The 25172-nt window shown below is 41.2% G+C and overlaps 2 protein-coding genes across 3 annotated transcripts in view; one reads left to right on the top strand and one right to left on the bottom strand.

Annotated features, from left to right (window-relative positions):
• The window catches only part of WDR70 (WD repeat domain 70), a 246824-nt gene extending 235901 nt beyond the window's left edge, over nt 1-10923 (bottom strand). Inside the window, exons 1-3 of one of the 2 annotated variants that reach the window (XM_008168689.4) lie at nt 10783-10923; nt 7138-7200; nt 6434-6517 (exon numbers count right to left, since the gene is read on the bottom strand). In XM_008168689.4, the coding sequence (XP_008166911.2) occupies nt 6434-6517; nt 7138-7200; nt 10783-10834 (199 nt within the window). In that variant the 5' untranslated portion in view covers nt 10835-10923. Of the gene's footprint in view, nt 1-6433; nt 6518-7137; nt 7201-10306 lie in introns of both variants that reach the window. The other variant, XM_065550032.1, reaches the window with a different exon arrangement.
• A 43-nt stretch (nt 10924-10966) lies between these two features.
• The window catches only part of NUP155 (nucleoporin 155), a 56133-nt gene continuing 41927 nt past the window's right edge, over nt 10967-25172 (top strand). The window contains exons 1-12 of the mRNA XM_005282120.5: nt 10967-11151; nt 13744-13881; nt 15229-15325; nt 16732-16802; nt 17401-17493; nt 18942-19108; nt 20106-20211; nt 20776-20849; nt 21199-21290; nt 21438-21535; nt 22019-22171; nt 24437-24537. Coding sequence (XP_005282177.2) covers nt 11016-11151; nt 13744-13881; nt 15229-15325; nt 16732-16802; nt 17401-17493; nt 18942-19108; nt 20106-20211; nt 20776-20849; nt 21199-21290; nt 21438-21535; nt 22019-22171; nt 24437-24537 — 1326 coding nt within the window. The 5' untranslated portion in view covers nt 10967-11015. The remainder of the gene's footprint in view (nt 11152-13743; nt 13882-15228; nt 15326-16731; nt 16803-17400; nt 17494-18941; nt 19109-20105; nt 20212-20775; nt 20850-21198; nt 21291-21437; nt 21536-22018; nt 22172-24436; nt 24538-25172) is intronic.

The raw sequence follows: 25172 nt of genomic DNA, 5'->3' as shown, positions 1-25172 counted from the left end.
AATAGGCATCTTGGATGTTGAGGGCTGAGAACCAATCCACCCATTCCAGTGCTGGTATTATTGTTGCTATTGTGACATCCTGAACCATTGGACCTTTACGAATTTGTTGAGTTTCCTGAGGTCAAGAATAGGTCTCCATCCTCTGTTCTTTTTCCGGGTTAAGCAGTAGTGCGAATAAAAGCCCTCCCTTCTGTGTTGTGATGGTACAGATTTCACAGAGCCAAATGTAGGAGATAGAGGGGGGATGGAGGTGAATGGTATCAAATAACCTGTGTTGATTATTTCTAGAACCCACTTGTTCGTGGTGATGGTCTTCCATCTGAGCAGAAAGGGGTCAAAAGATGTCCAAAACGGGGGAAGATCAGTAATGGTGTCAGCACTGAGGAATGGGTGCAGTCTCTCGGGCCCTTGACCAAACTTTCAAAATTGTTGTTTTGCAGAGGGTTGCTTGTATGCCGACGATTGAGCAGGGAGTGGTTGTCCCCTTAGAGGTCTCTGTCCGCACTTGTGTGTATCGTATTGTCTCTGTTGTTGAGCACGTGGGGCAGATATTGCATACTGGGTTGAATAGTATTTCCCTTTTTTAATTCTTCTCTGTGCAGATGTGTATATCCCAAGGGAACGAAGGGTTGCCCTAGCATCCTTCAAGATGTGAAAGGACTTGTCGGTCTTTGCGGCAAACAACTTCAGCCCGTCAAAGGGGATATCCTCTACTGTCGATTGTACCTCCCTTAGGAAGCCAGACAAGTGAAGCCATGAAGCCAGATACGTAACTATGGCAGAAGCCATGGAATGTGCCACCATGTTTGTCGCATCTAGAGATGTGCTCAATACTGTGCAGCTGGGAGCAAGTTACATGCTGGAGGCTGCACATTGACTGGCCAAGAGTGGCTGTTCACCAGTAAAGCAGTGTAAAAGGCATCCTGGGTTGGAGAACTCAGGCAACATCTATTCAGCAGTCCAGATTGTACCGAGGCTAATGTCACAAGAGGACATACATCTGTATGCACTGGGATATTGTGCATCCCACAGTCTCTCAAAGGTCGACACAGTTCTATACAGTCAGTTTCTTTATACATTGAGTGACTTCCTCCCACTCCCTTTTATTTGGGGGGGGGAGGTTAGACTCACTGGATGGGGAAGCTGCTTTTGCTGCCCCAGTAACCAGAGCTGCAATATTTGAGCTTCCATCTGCCTCCTATGTGCCCTCTCCTCAGCTTCCTCATTGGCGTTGACTGATGCAATTTATTCCACGCATCGGTGGTGGGCTCATTCATCAACTTCTTTGTTGACCCCGAGTCTTTGGTGGGCTCTCTCCTCCACCTCCTCACTGGTCTTGACTGTGGCCTCGGCCTCCCTGATCCACGATTCCACCACCAGTCTCTGGTGCTTGTTTCTTCCTGGGCTCTCAGATACTGCAGCTGGTCCAGTTCCACTGCAGTGCTCAAGCCAGAAGAGTCCTCAGACTCTACTTGGTCAGAACTTATGAGCAAAGCTCTCAGCTTCTGAACTGGGGTTTTCTTTTTAGGGGATTGTGACATTGTCTAATTAGAACATAATCATACAAATCATTATTGCTACCGCTGTTATATAATTGCAATGAATCTTATACAAAGTATAATACGTGGCCAGAAAGGGTTAAACAGCTTGCAGGCTGAATAACCAAGAGGCAACCTTTAAAGCAGTGGTTCCCAAACTTTAACAACTTGTGAACCCCTTTCAATAAAATGTCAAGTCTCGCAAACCCCCTCTTAAAAATGAATATTTCCAGGGATTTTCTCTTTACCTGAGTATAAATGATAAAAGCAGTGATCTTGGAAATATAAAATGTGTTTTTATGACATGCTTATTACACACTTTATTATTTATCATTACAGAATTTGTATTACATTATGAAAATGGCAACACTCTTCCAAGATCTCACTTTCGTAGCTTGTATCACTTTGAATAAGCCTGTTATAAGACAAGGCTCCTATGTTTCATCAAGGCGTATCAGATGTGAAACAGCATGAAGGTATTTAAGAAGACAACTTAAAGAGTTCCTCCTACACAAGCATTCAGGTCTTGAGCAGTCCAGGCAAACAACGCACGTTACAACAAAGCTTAAACTTGTTCTTCATAATAATTTTAAAAACAATGCTAGCCGCCTATTTAATTTTAAAAACAGCAATAAATATCCACCTCCCTTTCCATTTCTTATAAGGAATCTTGATGTTTAAATCTCCTCAGTGTGATAGAAATACTTGCTTTGATCTTCTTAGCTCTTGGACGTTCAGGGGCTTTGGGCAGCTGGCCCTGTGCTGCCTGGGGTCCCTGGGGACAGCTCTGTCCGCCATTAGGGAGTTTTTTCCTGAGAACCCCCTGTAACATTTCACGAACCCCAGTTTGGGAACCACTGCTTTAAAGTCATGTTAGAAAGGTATGCAAATGGTAATTAGGGCCATTCATGGTAGATGGGCTAGAACTTTGAAATGCAAAGCTATGCTGTTAGAAGTTATACTAATTGTCTGTGTATACTCATAAGCGTAGCCATGTAAACAGACAGTCCCTGTCTGTTACTATAACTATTAATTCAGAGATTTATTCATTTAGATGAATCTTGCATGAAATAATGTCATTGTCGATGTCTCTTTGAAGTTTGTGCTAGACTGTCTAATGGATAAATTGCCCTATGTTAACCTGTGTAACTAATTACTGGTGGTGCTTAGGAAACAGAAGGTTACATCAAAAGCCTATTGTTTACCCAGGACTGTTTGGTCAAGTGGCTGCTAGAAAACTGTATAAAAAACCCTTGGGTCCTGATCCTGTCATGTCAGATCTGCTTAAGCTTCATCAGGGGAAGTTTGAGTCACAAGATTGAGATCCCAGTCCTAAACTGGAATACCCTAAATATGATATTGGACATTGGACTATAACCCATGGACTAAATTCTAAAAGAACTCTTTGCAACTACAAAGCTCACCATCTCTGCTATAAAAACAACAAGGAGTCTGGTGGCACCTTAAAGACTGACAGATTTATTTGGGCATAAGCTTTCGTGGGTAAAAACCTCACTTCTTCAGATCAACATCCTTGTTGTTTTTATAGCAGAGATGGTGAGCTTTGTAGATGCATCTGAAGAAGTGAGGTTTTTACCCACGAAAGCTTATGCCCAAATAAATCTGTTAGTCTTTAAGGTGCCACCAGACTCCTTGTTTTTATAGATACAGACTAACACGGCTACCCCCTGATACTTGACATCTCTGCTATGAATCTGAAGCCCAAGATTGTACTTATGTCTGTACATATACTGACCTTTTAACCTATACTCACTCTTTCTCACCTAATAAATTTTAGTTTAGTTAATAAGAATTGGCTGTAAGCATCGAATTGGGTAACATCTGGAATATTCATTAATCTGGGAGGTAATGTATCTGATCCTTTGGGATCGGTAGAACCTTTTCTTTTATATGATGAATAAGATTTTCATTAATCCTCCTCATATTTGACTTGGGTGACTAGGTGGAGGCCTGAGGCTCGGTTACTTTAAAGGAGCTGTGTTGTTGACTTCTGAGTAACCAGTGAGGTATAACAGAAGCTGTTTTGTGCTGGTTTGTTAAATCTAAGTATGTGAATTCTGCTATGACTACACCCGTGTCAAGTGTCAGGACACCAGTGTCAGTGTCCTGTGGCTCAAGGGCATGAGTACCAATCTCAGGGCAGACTGTTAAGAAGTCCAGGACACAAACCCCAAATTGGTTGGCGCTCTAGACTTAGATTTTGCCAATTATCAAGTGAAACTCCTCAGGCCCTATAACACCCTTAACATAAAGTTACAGACAGTCCCCATCCAGCTTAGCCTAATTTACACCATAAATCAAACCAATATTCAGGTTACTTCCAATCCCAAAGGACCAGTCACTTTCCCCAGGTCAACTGCACCTTAGATCTTACACCAAAGACAACACTTGTAGCCAATCCTCTAATAAACTATACACAGATTTATTAATAAGAAAATAAGAGTTATTTACAAAGTTAAAGCAGGTAAACATGTACACAGATGAACTACAATCTTAAGTTTTTGAAGTAACAGAAGCTTCTATGACAAGCAAGTGCTATAGGTCCTTTAGGCTAACCCAGACAAAACACTTGGATCTTTTGCTTATGCCTAGTAATCCTGTCCCCCAGAGTCCAACCAGCATAAAGAATACAACTTCTTCTAGTTTGGGGTTTATTCCCTTACCCCAATCCCTTCTGCTCTGAGCTGCAAACTCAGCTGATGGGAGGAATTCACTTGCATGACTCATCTTCGGGGGGGGGGGGGCGGTGAGGGAAGAGGTGGGAAAGAGCAGAGTTCTCTTTCATTTTCCACAATAATCGCTCTAGTGTGGAAGGGTCTTGCTCGTTAGACAGAACATGACATACCTTTCCTTGGAGACCAACACTTTATGCTAGTTAGTTTATCTTTTGTCCGATGATTACATAACCATAGAGACTTAAAATAGGTGATACGGTTCTATAAGAATGTGTTTCATGTTTAGACTTTATTAAGTGCTTGTGAATTGCTGCATGTATTAATTTCATTTATAACATCTGTATCCCCTATTGTAAGGTAATATTTAAGCATTTGTATTTTAACAATACCAACACACAGGTGAGCCAGACTGATTCCAGTTCTGCATTTGTCAGTGTTCAGTTGAGACATGGGGTTTTATAAGTCTGTAGCCTTATGTCCACCACTTTTACAAAGTATGCCTTATGAGGTATCATTTGAAAACTCATAATTTGCTGAGCAGTATTGTCTTGGTAAAATATAAGTCTACTATATGACAATTGCTGAGACACAATCCAAGAAAAATGTACATGTGGACAAAAGAACAGCTGAGGATTCCCATGCAAATAGACTGTGTCTTCTGAACCTCAGATGGAAAGTTATTTTCCTCTTTAAAAATCATAAGAGATAAGAACATCTCTCTTCATAGCATCGACAACATTTGAAAGACAAAGAAAGCATCATTGGACTAGTGAGGGATCGTGGCTGAAAAAGTCAGCCAGTAAGACTGCTAGTACATGTGGTGAGAGCCCTTTTGCTTTAATACGTAACTTAACAAGCTAAGTGAACTTAGTGTGTGTTTTACCTTTTATTTCTTTATAACCAATTCTGACTTTTATGCATTATTACTTGTAATCACTTAAAATCTTGCTTTCTGTAGTCAAAAACTTATTGTTTTATCTAAATCCGTTTGCTTGAAGTATTTGGGAACTCCATATGAGGTAACAAGGTTTGTGCATAACATTTTCTGTTAATGAAATGACAGACTTTATATGAGCCTGTATTGTTGTCCAGCAGGGTGCTGGGCTGTACAGGATGCATATTTCTAGGACTTGGAATTTGCTGTGTCGCTCTACTGTGTAATTCAAGGGTGGCTGATAGAAACATTCTTACAGTATAGCTCAGATTAATTTACATGCTGGGGCTGTGTGAGAGCAGGCCAGGAGTGGTTGCTCTCACAGCAAAGCATGTAAAAGGCTGGAGAAGTGAGGGGACACAGCTGTTCAACAGTCCAGATTGTACCTTGGGGAATGTCACAGAGGGACTTTGGCATGAGCTGGCACATAGTCTACCAGCATCACACATTTCAATGTGGAAGAAACATTGTATTCAAACAATATAATCAAAGTGTTGTTCTCACAAGCAAACAAATATACAATTTACAGCAGACTTAGGCCCCAAACCTGAAAGAAGAACAAAGCAGGTATACTCCTGCAAATGCTCAGAGCCTCATAAAGCCAATAGGCATCTGCACAGAAGTGTGTTCACATGGCTCTCAGTGTAGAATCAGAACCATGATAATCAAATCCTGCACCATCAGCCCATCACCTCCTTGAATGGATCAGTAATTACACAGGCCTTGCATTATGCCTGAAAGTTAACAAATTCTGGTTATTTTTGTCCAGAGAGTGTGGGGAACAAATTCCAAGGTTGACAGATGGTCCAGGATAATGGCTTGGAAGCAGCTTCCTTATGTATATAATAAGGGGGCTCCAGCTTCAGCAACTTTGCAAAGGTGTGGCCTGGGGAGAGAGGTCTCTCTCAAGTAAGCAGACCCAAACCATTTAGGACTTGTCTACATTCAGTGGTAGCATGACCTTGCATACACGCATGCTGTGCAGATGACACCATTTTGCTCTACTAAAGTGTGCATGCACCACACACTCTAGGAAGGATGCTATTTTGAGAACAAAATGGCATTCTCCAGGCAGCAAAAGTCCCGGTATGTGGTCCCAGCATGATCCAGCCCCATCACAGCAGTCTACACTAGGATAAAAGGTGTATTTTCCAACATGTTTTAACACCTACATATAAACAAGGCAAGTGTTAAAAACATGTGTTAGATTATTGTGTTTTTGACAAAGGGCTAAAACACAAGCACAGGAGATTCACCTATCTTACCCAGCATCTTTTTACTTCTTTCCACTGCAGTTCTTCGAGTTTGCTCAAACATTGCTTCCAAGTCAAATGTTCGAGCTTTCTTTCCTAAAAGATGAGGTAAAAAGAAATTTTGATTAAGACCAAGTAACATGAACTCCAGAAGATTAAAATGAGTAAGTGACCAGGGTAACTCAGATGCTCTCCAATTCAAGTTTCAGATTAAAAATCTCCCACTGGGGCTATTACATAAATGGGAATTGGGCACCTTACTGCCCTTCGTGCCTTTGGGGGGGAAAAAAAAAATCTACCTCCTTTCCCCCCCATACACACATACAGTTTATACAGTTACTGCTACCATGCTTTTTACATTGCATTTCCAAGCATATTGTCAAAAAGTTAAATCCACAAATACTGTAGTTCAACCCAATGAGGAGCATTTTACTGTATTCTAAATCACATCCCATAATATAAAATTGGGGAAAGAACAAACAAGCTTCAGCGTTAAGCTTCATCTGGACTGCAAGACGCTTAACAAGTGCTTCCTGCCCCAACAGGTACCCTAGCCTTTCCAGCTATGGATAATGCTACTCTACTCCACAAAGACCCACACTCCTGCCTACTGCTCCCTTCACCATCCCCAACCAGTATTTCCCCAGTGCACAAGGTGTATTCTTCCAGCACACAGACATTGCCTCCTTTGCCCTTCCCATGAGCCCTGAACTCACCGAAGCCCGAGAAGCCCATCGTGGCTGCCAGCTCTGGATCGGGTCCTCCCACCAGCTCCACATCTAGAAGGGAACACAGGAGTTAGTGCACAGAGCCCACCATTCCAGCACCTCCCCAGGGAGCTGCACCGGGAATCACAACAGGAGCCACCTCCACCAGCAGGAGGAAGTGACCACACGGGAGATTGCAGCAGATCAAGAGGAGTCCTGCCACAAAGTGATTGGCCCACTCACAGAGACTCCTAAAGGCACCCGCTCAGGATTCTCTGAAACCCCAGCTACTGAGAAGCAGCCTTACTGGATAGGTAGAGCTGCACACATAGTACATTATAGCCACAGATATGGTGCTGGACAGACTCTCGTCCCCGCCTCTGTGGCAGCACCCAAGCAGGCTGCTGTTTCCCCAGCCAAACTCATTTCCCTCTCCATGTCCCCCAATTACCCTTTATAGCCCCCCTTCCCCAATACATTACACCTGCAAGTCCCTGGCAAGTCCCTAAACAGGTTTAGCAACAGGGTTAGTTGGAAAGAACTCGATCTAAACATGGCACAATCAAAGGCTCAAGCTCAGCGATCTGCCACTGTAGCATAAACACTACAACGATTATTTGAGAGGCGCCAACTAGCTCAGACAAATTCTTCCATCCACTTAGCTGTGAATAAACTGGGGATTAGGTCATCAAAACAACATTGTGCAGGGCATAAAATTTTTCACAACCCTGAGTGAGGTAGCTAGGTCTACCTAAATTTTAGGTGTAGACCAGGCCTCAGTGTCCAATGGGACAGGGTTATAAAGTGTAATGGTTGAGATTTTCAACAGAGTCAGGTGCCAAGTATAGTAGATGATGTGAAAGCCCAAGCACTTCAGTGAGCAAGACATGCAGTTTGGAAGACAGACAGACAAACTAAGCATCTCTTGGAAGGACATCCTTACAGTTTCCAACATTGTGGTTGGCCAGGGAGAAGATGGAGGGATAACACTGTACAAGACCTAAAAGCCCTAAACATGCATTACCATCAATGAGAAAAATATGTGTTGACAGAAAGAGGTTGGGGCAAATTGTTAGCATGGCCAAGGACCTCCACGATCTATAGAACTATGGAGTAGGTGACTAACTCCAATTAAATCAATGGGAGTTTGGCACTGTTGTATTAACTGAGATGGAATAAAGAGGTCAAAGGTATTAACATGATCCTGTCCCCATCCCACATTAAACAGTGTTAAACAAATTTTGGGGTTTGGTATACAGAAAACTTAGCCTGCCTAGTACCATGGCAAACATCATTAAAAATCATTTTAACCTTTTACTAAAGATACTGAAAGAAGGAAGAGTTAAAACATTTGAAATGTAAAGTATTAAGTAAGGCTTTCATTCTAGCTACATCCCTTGTTCCCTTTTCCTTCAGCTGTAAAGAGACTTTAAAGGCAAAACTCCCTGTTTGACAGTCTCTTAAATGGTATTAAAAATTATTATAAATAGTTTCAGTGAAAAAAGAAGTTAGATGAAATGAGCTGGAGCAATTGTTGATGTCATTAAAGTCTAACCCCATTTCCTAGAACACAAAACAAGACAAACAAGAGGGAAAAAAAAACAACGGGAAAGAGAAAATGCAGCTTCTGCCTTTGGTATTGACTTTCACTTGCAACCTCATTGCTGGAGAAGCACAGGCAAAGCATGTGGTCTTATCAGCCACTCAAAGACCCGGCAAACTTGTAACACCATCAGATTGTGGAGAGTATTGCTTTTAGCTGCTTTTCTAGTTACAGGCTTACAGCAGAGCTCCAAAATATATGGTTGTGGCTGGATAAGTCAGACTCTTATTAGAGAGAAGAAAAAAAGAAGATAGGAGAAAGACAGAATAAGGAAAAGGAAACATGGAGCAGGGCGGGGAGGGGAAAAAGAGAGAGACACGCAAAGTCTCACATCCCAAGTGCAATTTAGTTGGAGCCAGCAGAGGTGGCAATATCATCCGGGTCCCTCTCTGTGGCATAATCTTGTCAGGACATCTCTCAGGATCAAGATGATGAAGGTACAATATTGTTATGCAGGATCCCAGAAGATGGCGTGGGTAGGCGCGATGATGGTAGCTCACTCCATCCCCTTTTTTCAGACAGCATTGTGGAAGCCAGCTTTTCCCCCAGCTCTTTTTAAGGATCCCAAAAAGCAAATGCTGGGAACAGCCCATCTCATCATAATTTTATCCACCAATTAAACCTAATTTCCAACATACCAATTTTGGTCCATTGATTTCTTGTCCCACTCTTTTTTTCTTTACCGTTCATAACTTAACAGCCCTTCAATTATATCAGTGAGCCTTTTTGTTTGGACTAATTTAGTCTCTCTCTCGCTCTTTTTCTGATCAAAAGATATTATAAGTTAAAGTTTTTTAAAAAACCACTCAGTCACTTTATAGTTTTGCTTACAATTAGGATAAATTTGTAGGCCCAATTATTACGATAGCAGCTAGCTCCCTTAGGCTTGTTTGAAAATCCTAGCCTTTATTATTAACATCTTTATTTAATTGGGTTGCACTTCATTTGGTAACAGTCCAGCAGCTTCATCGCTCTTTGTTAACTTTTTCCCATTTATCTTCTACTTAAGGAAAGGATAGTCTTGAAGTTAAGACATTAATTTGGGACTTCCCAGTTCTGCCACAGACATCACATATGACCTTGGGCAAGTCTCTTAATTTCTCGGTGCCTTAAGTCATGTCTTCCCCGGCAGCACTTTAACATAGCTTGGGTAGTCACAGCACAGTGCTGGGACAGCTCTCTTAAAAAAGAAAGAAAAAGAAAAACCACCCCCACAAGGGGCACAGATCCCAAAGCTGGTGCACTGTCTATACTGGCACATTACAGTGCTGAAACTGTTTTTTCATACCTCTGAGCAAGAAAGTTGCAGCGCTGTAAAGTGCCAGCGTAGACAATTTGTTCACGTACAACACAGGGGATGAGATGTCCTTTCCTGTGCCCTTTGTCTTGGCTCTTTAGACTGCTCTTCAATGCAGAGACTCTCTCTTACTGTGCGTATGCACAGTGCCTAGCACAACAGGGTTCCAATCTAGGTGCTCCAGTAATACACATAATAGAGATGTTGGCCCACATTGCAGTCTAACCTCATACTTTATCAAGTACAAATAACATATTACAGACTAATGTTATACCTGCCTTCATTGAACATATCTTAATGTTCTGCCTGAGAGCAGGTTGTGCATCTGTTTGTGAGAAACAGGGAAGGCTGTAGGCCTAGTGAGGGGCTCAGGGCTGTATGTTAACACAGCAGGAGAGTTTGTCGCGGAGACACAGACTGGGCACAGCTGAGCATCGGGAGTTAGATCACAGGTTGGCGGAGAAGATACCGCCCATGTAAGAGCTAGGTATTGCTAGTGACTTCGGCGCTGACAGGGGGTCACTGGCGGAGACGCTCCGCGGGCTGACTCGCTAAACCCGGCCTCAGAGGAGCAGCCTAGCTCTTTTATTCCGTCATCTCGGCACCCGGCCCGGCCCAAGAGCCCAGGGGTTACCGAGCTCTGCTCTGCAGTCGAGATGCGAGCGCCCAGGACCGGCTGCGGCGAGGCGCTCCCCCTGCCAGGTTCTCGGAACCCCGGTCCTATCCTCCATCCTCCCCTTCCCCTTTCACTCACGAGACACCTCAGCCGCCAACGCCGCTGCCCCAACGGTCTCTTCTGTATCCATCACAAAATCTTCTCCCCTTGCCAACTCCACGCCGCGGCCACCAATTTAAACTTAACCCTTTCCGGCTGCAGGGCGTCCTTCGCCGGAAGTGACTGGCCGTGAAGCGGAAGTGCGTCAGACGCTCGGGCGCGGTGGCTGCTGGGGTTTGGCGCGGTCCTGTCTCTCTCTGGCCGCTATCGCTATGCCTGTGGCGATGAGCCCGGCTGCCCCGGCCTTGCAGGAGGCGCTGGAGAACGCGGGCCGCATCATCGACCGGCAGATCCAGGATTATCGCTGCTACCCGGACCTGTCCGAGCTGCTGGCTGTGCCGGCGCCGGGTGAGGATCCGTACGGGCCCGGTCACCGCTCTGGTCCCCAGCTCAGTGCTTCCTCCTCCCCTTGTGATTCACCCCAGCCGGGTCGGGCGCACACGGCTCATCCCCCTCGAGCCCTGGTGGCCGTGCGGGGACCGCGCGCTACATCCACCTTCCCTGCCGGGATGGCTGCTCTGGGCACCCTCTGCGGGCAGCAGAGCCAGAGCGCCCCGCACTGTGCCTCTGCTGCCCTCTTCCTGCTCCTGGTGCCCCCCACGGGCAGTCACGTCGCAGCCAAAACAGCAGCTCGTGGGGCACTGGCATCTCTAGTCCCCAGTGAAAACTGAACTCCAGAATCCCGGTTCTAGTGAGGCATCTCTGAGGTTATGTCTACACTGCAAAGAAACACCCATGGCTTGCAGCACTTGGGCTTCAGGGCACGGTGAAATTGCAGTGTAAATATTTGGACTGGGCTCTGAGACCCTTTCCTTTTGCGTGGTGTCAGAGCTGGAGCCTGAACGTGTACAGCCCAAGTCAGCTGACCCAGGCCAGCTGAGGACGTTCTATTGTATTGTAGATATACCCTGAGTTATGGGGTGCTTTAGGGCTGGTCTATACTATGGTGGGGATCGATCTAAGCGCTGCAACTTGCTGCGCTCAGGGATGTGAAAACGCCCCCCCCCCCGAGTGCAGCGAGTACAGCGCTGTAAAGCGCCAGTGTAATCAGCGCCTGCAGCGCTGCACGCTCGCTCACAGCACTGCAAGCTATTCCCCTCGGAGAGGTGGAGTACTTACAGTGCTGTGAGAGAGCTCTCGCAGCACTGGCGGCGCGACTACACTCGCGCTTCACGGCGCTGCCGGGGCAGCGCTGTGAATTCTCAAGTGTAGCCAAGGCCTAAGTTACGTAACTTTAGCGATGTTGCATCCAATGAAGTGGGTATTCACCCACGAAAGCTCATGCTCCAATACGTCTGTTAGTCTATAAGGTGCCACAGGACTCTTTGCTGTGAATAACATAGCTGATGTCGACGTATTTAGATCGACTTACCATGGTGTGTACTCACTGCAGTGTGTTGACGCTCTCCCGTCGATTCCCCTTGTACAACCCGTTGAGGTGGAGTACCAGAGTCGACGCTAGAGCGATTGGCGGTCAATTTATCACGTCTATACTAGACCCGATAAATCAACCCCCGCTGGATCAATGTGAGCTGCCTGGTAGTGTAGACAAGCTGTGAGTGTCCATAGGTGACTAAGGCTAGCGCTGACACTAACAAATTGCCAAATAATTCCTACAGTTTGCCTTAAAGTTTATTGCCCATATTTCATGTATGTTGAGAATTTGCCTCCTTTCCTTATGTGGTTCAGTTCAGTCATCTTCGATGGGTTATGTATGTTTCTTCCTTGTCAGGAGCACCTAGCTTATGCGTAACAGTTACTTAAGTTAAAGCACCTATCATTTTAAATGATCCTATAGTGAGTGATGGCATTGGGATTGACTCTAGTAAAAAAAGGATTGATGCTTAAATGCATCCAAAGAGGGTAAGTCAACAAAAAAAGGCCCTGATCTTGCAACTTTTTATGCATGGACAGATTACACATCTTGTTCTCTTTTTTCCTTAAAGAGTACACTTCTATAAACTTATTTCACTAATATAGAATATGAAACAGCAATTCTAAAATAAAAATATCTCAAAAGTTAGTGAGCTGTGAAGAGGAAGGGAAAAAGGGAAAGGAAGACAGTACTTAGGAAGTTTTATAGAGCATCACTTTTCTTGGTCTGATAAGACTCTTCCCATAAAAGAAGCTAAATGCAAGGAAAGTTCAACTTGCGTTTGGTGGCAGGAGAAAAACATTGCAAATATAAACTTTGGAGTTTATAATAAACAGAGGGGACTGCATTTCATTTGTATTATACCAATGTAGTTTGTGAACAGTTATGAGAACCTTTGGGGTGGAAGGTGCTTATAGCATATATAAATATATACTTTTTTTGAGAGAGAGAGAGCCTGTCAGCCAATTTTAGGGGGGCACTGGATATTTTATTTGTTTTCTTTATTTAAAGTTTATATTACAGATTTGGCTTTAAACAAATACTCTTGAAAATGTGAAAGTCCCTCATTTAAAAATACTTCACAAATATTTTGAGTGAGCTGTGTTACTCTTAGTGCACTTGTATCATTTGTGTATTATTTGTTTATTGTAAATTTTGCTTTTGCTCATGTTTTATTTAGGATTTAGATTTACATTGTAAAGTCCTGATCCTACAAACATTTATACACATGATTAACTCATGTTTAATACTACTCGTATGCTTAAAATTAAACATATGTATAAGTCTTTGAAGGATCAGGGCCTAAAATATTAGTTTAGTTCTTCCCTGTGGTTTGAGGACTTTGTAGTTTGTTCATTTATCTGAAATAATCAACCAAAATTAAGAGAGGAAATAAAGTAGTCTAAATCAGGTTTAACAGAGATGAGTGCTTGCTAATTCAAATATTGGGGCAGGGGAAATCTCTTAAGGATAATTGAAGAAAAGTACCAATTAGGTATTATTTTTTGGCTGACAACTTGTTTTTCATATGAAACTTTAAAGTGTATTTTTATTTTTAATTGCAGGTAGTCCTACAGTTTCTGGTATGTCAGATATGGATTATCCTTTGCAAGGACCTGGTTTGCTCTCAATACCCAATCTTCCAGAGATCAGTTCAATCCGCAGAGTCCCGCTTCCCCCTGAGCTAGTGGAACAATTTGGACGTATCCTAATAAAAATAGCATGTTACTTTGTGTATATAATAATGTTAAAAAATGAATTTTTGTTATTTCATAATCACTTTGGCCCTGATCCTTCAAGCAGCTTCCCCTGGATGGACCCTTATCCTGGACACACCCACACTGGAGTCCGTATGGCTCCCAAGAAGTTACAGGGGTCCATCTATGTGAAGTTGCTTTAACAGTTGGTAGTTACATGTTGTAATTTTGATGCTCAATGACAGTTGGGTATGTTTGTCATAACAATCTTCTTACACTTAAATTAAAGGGGTCTGCATATATTAGAGGTAAATATAAAATGCTTTCGAAATCAAGTGGAATAACTAAGTGTTGCTTGCAAGAGATGCATATTTTTTAGGGCTGTCAAACGATTAAAAAATTAATTGCTAGATTAAAAAATAGTTGTGATTAATCACAGTTTTAATTGTACTGTAAAAATAATAGAATACCATTTATTTAAATATTTTTGGGTGTTGCTTACTTCTGCAGCTCGTGGGGCATGACGCTTGGCCTGCGGCTCAAGGCTGGCTCCGTGCTGTCACACGGGGGCTAAGTCTTGCCAGAGCCCAGGGCAATCCCACAGCTCTGTGGCCACTCCTAGCTCACCGGGGCACCATGAGAGAGAGAGAGAGAGTGCGTGTGCGCCCGCAGACATTTATGTAGAACTCCTCCCAAGCTTGAGGGGCAGCATGGGAGTAAGCACAAGGTGGCAATGGAGGCTGGCATCATTGATGATAGGTAGGATGGAGAAAGGCCTTGAAAGTGAAAACAGTCATTATTGCTTTTAATGGATTGTTCAATTGTAATGCTCATTTGGGATACAAATTGGTTAAAAAAAAAAAAAAAAAAAAGGTACCAACTCTATAAAAAAAAGTGTCTGAGGAGAGAACATTTGATTCTACCCAAGCATCAACAGTGGTAGTTACTGGTTTGCCCAGCATGGAGCATAGTCTATTTATGATGCAGAGGTGGAACTTCTATTGGTATTACTGGTACTTACTTGCAGTAAATAGTGAGTATGCCCCATGTGTCTAAGGTGCAATATTTTCAAAACAAAGCAGGCCCAAAGAAAGCTGCAGTATGATGTCATTGCTTTGGGAGGTGCACAGCTAATACCAAGGAAATTTCCCCCTAACATCTGTATCTGATTTCTTTTAAAGGGAGTTTTCATTTATTTTTTCACACTTGTCAAAATATGTCAGCTTCTCATACACACATACGGAACTTTTTTAACTAGTATCTGAGCATATTCTTACAACTTTAAAATAGCTTAATGGGGATTTTGTCTTGGCTAGCCTAAGTACATTATTCCTTACATCTGTGGTATTTCAGATATGCAATGTAATTGTATGATGGGAGTATTTCCAGATATCAGCAGAGCATGGTTGACCATTGACAGTGACATTTTTATGTGGAATTATGAAGATGGGTATGTAGAAAACAAATTTCTACAGGTATATATGGTGTTAAATCTGAATTAAGTGATGGTTATAAGGGAGTGATTTGTTTTAGCACAGAAGAGTACTTATCATTTTAAGGTACCTTGATCATTTCAGGTTCTGGATTTTTTTGTGCAGGGGGGTTAAGAGGTGGGTAAGGAAAATGCATACCTTTAGTATTAGGCTTCTCCACTCTCCTAAATTTGTTGTATTTATATTGAGCTTGAGTTCAAAATTTTTAAGAGGAACGTTTTTATTTTGGACTCTGTATGCTCATACAACAATTAACTTGGCTGACTAGATTTAATCCATGCATTATGGTGTATTAATATATATGTAGTAGGCAATCATGTTCCCACAATCAACTATTTTTATGTTTATAATGTGGCTTTGGAATGATGAAGATATACCAAAGCTTTCTGATTTAAATTTATTATGAATATAAATATCATACCTGACTTATGATTAAAAGATTCATAAAACTATGATGATAAATTCATAGTCTTTTTGAATGGCTCAGGGAGAGATGCCTGTGATATCCATTCAGTGCATGAGTTTGTGTTCTTTATGTGTCTCGTAAGTCCATTAATGGCTATTAGTCAGGATGGGTAAGGAATGGTGTCCCTAGCCTCTGTTGGTCAGAGGGTGGAGATGGATGGCAGGAGAGAGCTCACTTGATCATTACCTGTTAGGTTCACTCCCTCTGGGGCACTTGGCGTTGGCCACTGTTGGTAGACAAGATACTGGGCTAGATGGACCTTTGGTCTGACCCAGTACGGCCATTCTTATGTTCTCTATAGTATAACTTATTTTCTGTAACAGCAGGTTATTTCTTCTGAATTATTACACTTCTAGGGGAGATTTAAATGAGACTTGTGCTTTACACGGGGTTAGTTAATACTAACTTCACAGTATTACAGGTGGGGTTTTTTTGTATATAGATTTTTTTTCCCCACAATAAATTAAACTTGCTTTAGCTAATTTTATCAGAAAGAAAGAAAGTTGGTTATGAATAGTGCAGTAAATCCCTTTCTCCTGCTGAGCTATATCTGGACTAACTTTGGAGTAATATAGACTAAAAAATACTGTGTGAATAGACAAGGAACTGAGAATTAAAAATACAATTGGATTTCAAATCTGAAACTTAAACCATAAATGGCTACTTCATTCCAAACAGAGGATTGGTTACATAGCTATTATGATGACTTTTTTCTGTCAGTTCCATTATAATGGTCTTGCTTCCACCCTAAGAGAAGAATGTAGGAGATGGGTTCCAATTGTTATATAGTAACAGAAGAATTTAAAAGTTTCAGATTCTGTATATTTAGAAATTATTGGATATTGAAAGTCTTTTCTGTTGTGCTTTGATGTAATTTTTTTCCTCATTTTTTGACAGGGGAGACCTTGCTTATTTTGATGGTCTTAGTGAAACTATTCTTGCTGTGGGTCTTGTGAAGCCAAAGGCAGGTAATAAAAAATGCATGACAGTGACCAAAATTATGTAGCTGCTGAACACTGTAAAAAAATTAAAAAGCTGATTAATTTTATTTACTAAACTAGAGGCATTATGGAAGGATTTACAAGTCACAAGTAGTTAGGTAGTCATGTACGTTAGCGATCTTACAATTACTGCTAAGTTAGAATCGAATGTTTTATACTATTTGAAAACTAGGAATTCTGACTTGCTTTAAGCTGGCATGAAATATTGGTTTCTAGCTGTAGTAGTTCTTTTGGTCGCAGCTGCTTACATCAGATTGGACACAAAGTTGGAGGGAGGGGGTAGGGTTGGAGGTGAAAAGAAGATAGTAATAAGAATATCATTTTAAGATCCAGTCTTTCATGACTTGTCAGAGCTGGAATAGAATGAGATATAGCATTGGAAAGCTGGGCATCTGAGTGGTATATAGTTTTCTAATTCTGGAGCTTCACAGGCTGTCAGACCTTCAATATGACTAGCCCTCAGACCATTGTAAATTTCTACCCTTCATGCAGGGAAGATGTTGATCTTAGTATGAATCTGGTGTACTGGCCTTCAACTAAGTTCTAACTTTTCTTCTTTTCTTAGGTATTTTCCAGCCTCATGTACGATACCTACTGGTTCTGGCCACTCCTGTGGATATAGTGATTCTAGGACTTAGCTATGCTAATTTGCAAGCAGGTAATTCTCTCTCGCACTCCAAGTAAATATACATTTCTAGGATAATATTCTCAGTTGCGAGTTAATTGCCACACATCATTAATTTATTACTAGTCATGTAATTTAAAAAATATTAAGCTGCATGCCAAGGGGCTCTTCCTAAGTTTCTATGGCTTTCTGCATCAAGAGTGAAAGAGCTCTATAACATCCTTTTCACATAGGATACAGTATTCTATACCCGCAATTCAGAGAAGTATTCTACTCTGTTACCCACCCTTTAGTTCTTTTTAAAGATGCTATGACTGTTAACTGTTTCCCAGTAATCAAGTATTATTTTGGGAGAGGAGCAGCATGTGAACTGCATCTTGCCTGCATGCTCGGGGTTCTACTGATCGCCATATTTGGGGTCGGGAAGGAATTTTCCTCCAGGGTAGATTGGCAGAGGCCCTGGAGGTTTTTCGCCTTCCTCCGCAGCATGGGGCGGGGATCGCTAGCTGGAGGATTCTCTGCGACTTGAAGTCCTTAAATCACAGGATTTGGGGACTTCAACAGCTGAGTCAAGGGAAAGGGGGTGGGTCAGCTTTTGTGGCCTGCATCATGCGGGAGGTCAGACTAGATGATCATACTGGTCCCTTCTGACCTTAAAGTCTATGAGTCTATGAGTTTTTAATGTGTCTTAGGGTATATCTGCACAGCATTTTGGAGCGAGCGGGAGCATGCCTTCCAGACCAGTAGACGGAGTCAAGCTAGTGGTGCTCTTACCTGCTCTCCAAAAATAGCTGTCTAGACAGCACTTTGAAGTTGTGGCTTGGGCTCTGAAGCAGGTGATGGTTTGAAGCCTGAGCTGCAACTTCAAAGATCTGTCTATACAGCTATTTTTAGAATGCTAATGGGACCCCACTAGCCCAGATCTGTCAACCCAGGCTAGGAGGCTTGTTCCCACTTGGTGCAAAATGCAGTGTAGAGGTACCCTTATTAGCAAACTCCACACTCTTTGGCATTTGATTCAGAACCACAGAAAACTCAAGCCCAGTGCTGTATATTTTTACACATGAAATGTGTAAGTAGGAAAAATAAATGAGAGATTTTGAGAAAGTTATAAGGGAGTAAGAATATTAGGGGGCTAAAATAGAATATTTTTTTCAATAGGTTGTTATGTCATGTCTCTGATAGACAAACTAGGAAATCTTATGTTCAGATTTGTCAGGATTTTGAGGTCATAATTGTCTTAAAATATTTTAACATACAGTACTGATTAAAAGCTTCCGAGAGAGGAAAACCGTAAACAAAACTTGTTGTGACTTAAAAAAAAAAAGAGAGAGAGAGAGAGAAACTCTCTCAGTCCGCTAAGCTGCAGTCTTACTATAGTGTTTCCTGATTTACTGAAATAGTCCTAAATCACAATACCATAGTATTTAAACAAGCAAACTCAACGGATATGATGGGTTTTTTTTCTTGATTTATTTAAGGTTCTGGAGCCCTCAATGACAGCATGTCTGGAGGAATGCAATTGCTTCCAGATCCTCTCTATTCACTCCCTACTGATAATACCTATCTTCTAACCATAACTTCCACTGAAAACGGCCGTATCTTTTTGGCTGGAAAGGATGGCTGTTTATATGAAGTAGCTTACCAGGTAAATATAGTCTTTACGCATACGTATTTTTGTTCTTGGTTATGGGATTGGGGTTTTGAGAATTTTAAAATGTGTCAATCTTGTCACCTCATTTCAACAATTGTGTTGCCTGCCTTAATTTATTTGAGTAATAGCGCTGTGCTCTTAATACAGAAATGCTATCAACCTACAGTCGTGGTAGGCTAGATAAGCTAATTTATTTGAGGAATGAGCAAAAAAGTTTGTTCCGCAAAGGGCATGCATCATGAGATCTCCTTTCTGACAGCTTCTACAGACACTGTTGTCCCCAACCATCTTATCTCTGCCTTCAAAACCACCTTAATGGGAGCAGCTGTTCTGATTATTGGAGACTGATAAAACCCAGAAGTTGACTGGGATGAGGTTTGATCTGCTGTCATGAATTTAATTTTACTTCACTGACTCAATCTGCAGACTTGAGCCAAGTCCTTTGTCTCTAAAGCAGCACTGTTAGGTTAAGTCCTTTATAGGCTGTTTATTTTTTTATTACAATAAACAGAAGAAAGTATTGATTATTTTTATTAATTTACATTATATCAGCACCTGGAAGCCCCAACTAAGTCATGGGTCCATTGTGGTATGTCCTGTAAAAGTCAATCCCTGCCCAAAGAAGTTAAAATCTTAATTTTAAGATCTATTCAGCAGGTGGCTGTAACAATTAGCTAATCAGTTCCCTTTGTTTGTGTGGCTCCTTGACACATTGCAGGAGAGAGAAAGATATTACAACCACACCCACGCACCCCCAAAATGGAAAATGTGATTAGAAAACCACAAACAATGGCTTTGAGATGCAGAGGCTTTTAAGTTTCTGAAACAACTTTTGCTTCTTTTTTTTTTTTTTTTTTTTAATTATCTACATTTCAGATAGAGAGTGTCCCTTTAAAATTGGGTCCATGAAAACTGAATGTATAGCATCGTCATGCAGGAATTCACATGATTACCTAGCTAGTTTTAATGCTTTGTATGTTTTTAATTGTAGGCTGAGGCAGGCTGGTTTACTCAACGGTGTAGAAAGATCAATCATTCAAAGAGCTCCCTTTCTTTCCTTGTTCCTTCATTGCTGCAATTCACATTCTCAGAGGATGGTAGGTGATAATGTATCAATAACTGAAATGTTTATAAGTTAATGTAAAATAAAAAAACCTTAGGCCAACATTTTCACACTTGGGTGCATTGAGTTAAAGACTGTGGGAGTAGCAAGTGGTTGGCAATTATGAAAATCAAGTTACTTATTTAGATATGGATTTAGGTATTGAAGTCTGAAAATGTTGGCCGTAGTGGCTACAGTCTCTGTTTTGTGGTATACATTTGGTAAGTTTACATACTGGAGTGATAATATTGTAATCAGTATAGTAAAACTTTTACTCGAAATTGTTCTACAAATATTTAAAATGCTTGTTTTGTAATCAATTAGACAGTGATAGTCTGTCCTACTGTACTTCAGTAAGATATTAATATGTCACTTTTAAATCTGTTCTTGGGCAGGAGCCCATTGTAAATGGAATGCCCTGTATGAGTACATTCTAATAAGTGATTCAGTCAAATGCCAGTCAAATCTACCCTTGTAAAGTTTCAGTACTATCAATTTTACTGTATTAACTAGTTCGCACCAAATCCAGTTTTGATTTTCACATACTTTTTTTTTGCAGATCCCATAGTTCAAATTGCCATTGACAATTCTCGAAACATCCTATATACCCGTTCAGAAAAAGGAGTGATACAGGTATCTGAATACTTTCAATGTCCTATTTGGATTTTCTTATGTGCCTACATTATTTTTACCCTCCCCATCTGAAAAACTGTTTGTACATTAGGATTCTTTATATGCCAGTCAAGACATGAAGGATTTCCCCCAGGATTTTTTCCCTGCATTTATTTCCCTCCCCCTCTGCACTATATTATGGCCACGATCCTTTCTATTGAAAACTAGGAAGGACTACTGCTTCAGTTCTCTAGTGCATGGAAGCTTGAGGCCAAAGAAGAATTGAGAGAAATCTGATTCACTGCATGATGGGATAAAGTTATGTGCATTAATTTAATTGTGAAACTACTAAACTGTTATTAAATTACAGGTTTATGATCTCGGCCAAGATGGTCAAGGAATGACCAGAGTTGCTTCTGTTTCTCAGAATGCTGTTGTTTCTGCTGCTGGAAACATTGCCAGGTAATATGAAGAGTGTGATATGAAATACTTCCTGTTGGGCGATCTGTTTCATTTTTTTGTTTTACCAAACTTTTGAAGAGTGTTGTGTATTCTCTGATTTGTTTATTGCATGATGTCAGTTACGTAAACTCTTTTCTGTCCTTTTAGGACTATAGACCGTTCTGTTTTTAAGCCTATTGTTCAGATAGCAGTGATTGAAAATTCAGAATCTATAGATTGTCAGTTGCTGGCAGTCACACATGCTGGTAAGAAATCAATATACCTCCTTCTCTTATTGGTAAATAAGACCTGCTTAGGTTCGGAAAATTGACAAACACTTTTCTTTTCAAGGTTGTCTATTCCCCATGCATACTAGAACACGTATATAGGAATCGTTATAATAATGTTACCTGTTTCTTGTATATTGCTTCATATGTTCAAAGCCCTTCAGACATCTGATAAATACTTGGTCGTACCATATAACTATTTATCCTGTTTTACAGTTGAGGAAATAGGGGGAGAGTGGCTTGCCAAAGGTTATACAGAAAACTAGTGGCAGATCAAGATTAGAATCATTTGACTTGGATAGAAGGATCATTTTCAAGAAAGGAATGTAGTAATCTTTATATAGAATTACTTACAAGCTTCTGAATTAAGCCTTGCATCAAATATGCTGAGACTGTTAGCCACTTATAATATTTACACAAAATCCATTGCCAAAGAGTGATCTCCTTTTTCCTTTGGCCTAGGTGTACGAATGTATTTTAGTACATCCCCATTTAAGCATCCAATGGCTCGACCCTCCATGTTAACGTTGGTTCACATCCGCTTGCCTCCAGGATTTTCTGCTTCTTCTAATGTGGAGAAGCCATCAAAGGTGCACAGAGCTCTTTATAGCAAAGGTAAGCCTTGGAGTGCAGCTTAAATAAGATCCATTCTTTAAGACTTTTATAACAAGTAGCGCCACCATTATTACTTTTTACAGTAGGAAACTTGGTGTAGGAAACTTAGAGTTTAACACAGGCAGTGGTACGATACACTATCCTATCACTGTACCTCAAGTTTGTCCTTGAAAGACACTCTCTAGACTTGACATAGTGATTGTTAGGCTCTATGCCCATTAAGTCCTTGGTCTCTTTGCTTAGTTTGCCAATAAATGTGCCAGTTGTGTTAGTGATCTTGTCTGTCCCTTCTATGGCATGAGGGAGACCCTGGTGCACATTTACCTTGAGTGCACCAGGTTGCAGCCCCTTTCCTGGGTCCTCCTGGACCTCCTTTTACATTTTTGGCTGCACTTCTCCCTCCACCTCCTTATATATTCACACCCTATCCATGGCCCCACAAAGTCGTGGGACCTCCTCGTCAGCTTCCTCCTAGCCATGGCTAAGGTGCCCATCTATAACGGCCAGGAGAGGAGGTTGGCTGAGGTGGTTCTCTGCGACTGTGGGGCCTATTTCCGATCCTCCCTCCATTCACGCATCCCGGCAGAGTTCCTCTGGGCAGCGTGCTGGCTCCCTTGACACCTTTGAGGAGCAGTGGGCGCTGTCCGGGGTTCTCTGCTCAGTGTCCCCTTCAGGTTTCCTATTTTTGACCCTTCACACCCGTCCTTGTTATTTTTTCCATTGTCCCCTGTAATTACTTGAGCTTCCGGGCTCTGTGGATCCTCCCCATGAACTGGGGGAGGGTCCTTTAGCGGTGGGCGGGCTTGCACTCACCCATCTCCCCGGAACCCAATAGAACCACTCTCTTGTAGGTGTCAGATCTGACTTTGTCACACTCTGAACTTTGAACCCCTTCTAAATATCTGGAATAAATAGCCCTTACCAATAATAATAAAAAGACTTTATCTTTTATGTTGTGCTTTATCTGTTCAGAACACTATACTAGTATTAACAAATCCTTATAGGTCTCTTCTGAGGTAGATGGGTATGCTCATTTTACTGATTGCAGGGTAGATGTTTGCAAGGGCATACAGCAAGGCAGTGGTTGACCCGTTTGGTCCAGAAAGTGGTTCTCAATCTATTTACCATTGTGGGCCACATATGCAGCTCTCGGTGTGTTATGTGGGCCACATCCACACAATATATGTACTACCTGTATGGCCCTGAGGATGTCACATGGGCCGCAGCTGTGTGCTGATTGGGCTGCAGGTTGAGAACCACTGGTCCAGATCATACCAGTACCCAACCTTTCTTCAGTAAAATTATTTTAGTTTTTTTCTTTAATATTTTTAGTTAACCTTTTTTCTGTTTAAACCTGTGCTACATAGCATGCAGCTTAAGGGCCAAAAGCATCATGCATCATTCTGTTATGATCCACTCACCCTCTGGAAGTGTAGGGTGAAGACATAACTGATCCACTGGAAGCTTTTATTGCTGGCGAACCCTGGTAACAAGCAGTTGTTGTTATTCTGTTGTGGAAGATACAACTGTAAGCACATATTACAATCTGTGTATTTTGCATAAATATATGCAAACTAGATGTGGCTCCTTGATTTCCAGAAAGTTATTAGTAAGGCCCTTATGTTGTGAAGATTGGATATTCATGCTCCTATCCTTGAAGTGCATCAGAGAGTCTGTGTATTATTTTAGCACTGAACTCTTTCTCCTGGATAAACTTTGTGTCTCCGACTCTGAATGCAGCAATTTTCATTTTTGTCACTGCACTAGTGATAGAATGATGAATCTACTTTAGGAAAGAGCTATTTAAAATTTTCATAGGATGGAATTTATTATTAAAATCCAGATATTTTTTACTTTCAGGGTATATTTAAACATCTCATAATTCATAAAAATCAATGAAAAATGTTAAATCATTTCTGTCTTAATTTTAACCTTCATCCTTGTTTGTGTGCATGTATAGAATACCTTGGAATACATTGTGTGCATATATAGTGCATGTTAGATTATACTCAAATGGGATCCGACAGACTGTTCAAATACAGCCTCTTGAACCAAAAGAGCAATTAAATATACATCTGCACTAAAACCCCTTAGATACTTAAGTTTATAAACTCAACCGATGGGTAGGTGTTGAGCTGCTTGTAAGATTAATTTAAGAATGTGTAGAGTGGACTTGTACTGAATTTATATATAGCTTTAGCAACAGTGGGCTTGATGTAAGTTTTTGCTTCCACTACAGAGTATTAATTTTATTTTTTTTGTTAGGTGTCCTGCTGATGGCTGCTTCTGAAAATGAGGATAATGATATCTTGTGGTGTATCAATCATGATTCTTTCCCTTTCCAAAAACCAATGATGGAAACACAGGTAGTAAGCTCTTCAATATTGTTAAATAATATCAATTTTTTTGAGGAGGCATGGAGAATATTATTTAAATATTATAGGCTCCATGAATCACTTTTAACATTCCTGTATACAAAAAATAACTTACACAAAAACTCCTGTGACTAGTTATTTGGTAAATATTTATTAAGATACCTAACTATGTTTTTTTTTTTAAAAGTTCAGTGTAGTTTTTTTGTAGTACCTGTCTCACACTAGGTATCTCTGTTTTGTGAATTGAGCTGGTGTCTTTCAGTGGGAGCTGCCACTTTAATACTCTCCAGCTGGAGAACCCAGTTTGATGCAAAGTAGGATTGAAAGAAACACCTTGGCCATTATAAATCCTTGGTAATTTTCTACTGTTTTTGTTTTGGTGGTGCCTGCAATATGCAAGGCACTGTCCATAAACACAGCAAGACATGGTCCTGCTACAGAGAGTTTATAATCTAAGAGGAGCAACATTTACTCCAGAGGGCATTCTGTGCCAAAAAAATAAAAATTCTGCGCACAATATTTTAAAATGCTTGTGTGTGAGAAAATAAATAGTGCGTAAATAGCTCTTGTGTAGGCAGTTTGCTGTTTGATCCTTCAGAAGGGCCTCTCCATCTGTTCCTGAAGTA

The sequence above is a fragment of the Chrysemys picta genome, chromosome 6 (genome assembly GCF_011386835.1).
Source record: "Chrysemys picta bellii isolate R12L10 chromosome 6, ASM1138683v2, whole genome shotgun sequence".
In the NCBI taxonomy this organism is placed as follows: domain Eukaryota; kingdom Metazoa; phylum Chordata; order Testudines; family Emydidae; genus Chrysemys; species Chrysemys picta.
The sequence above is the reverse complement of the archived record's forward strand: the minus strand, read 5'-3'. Positions and strand labels throughout refer to the sequence as shown.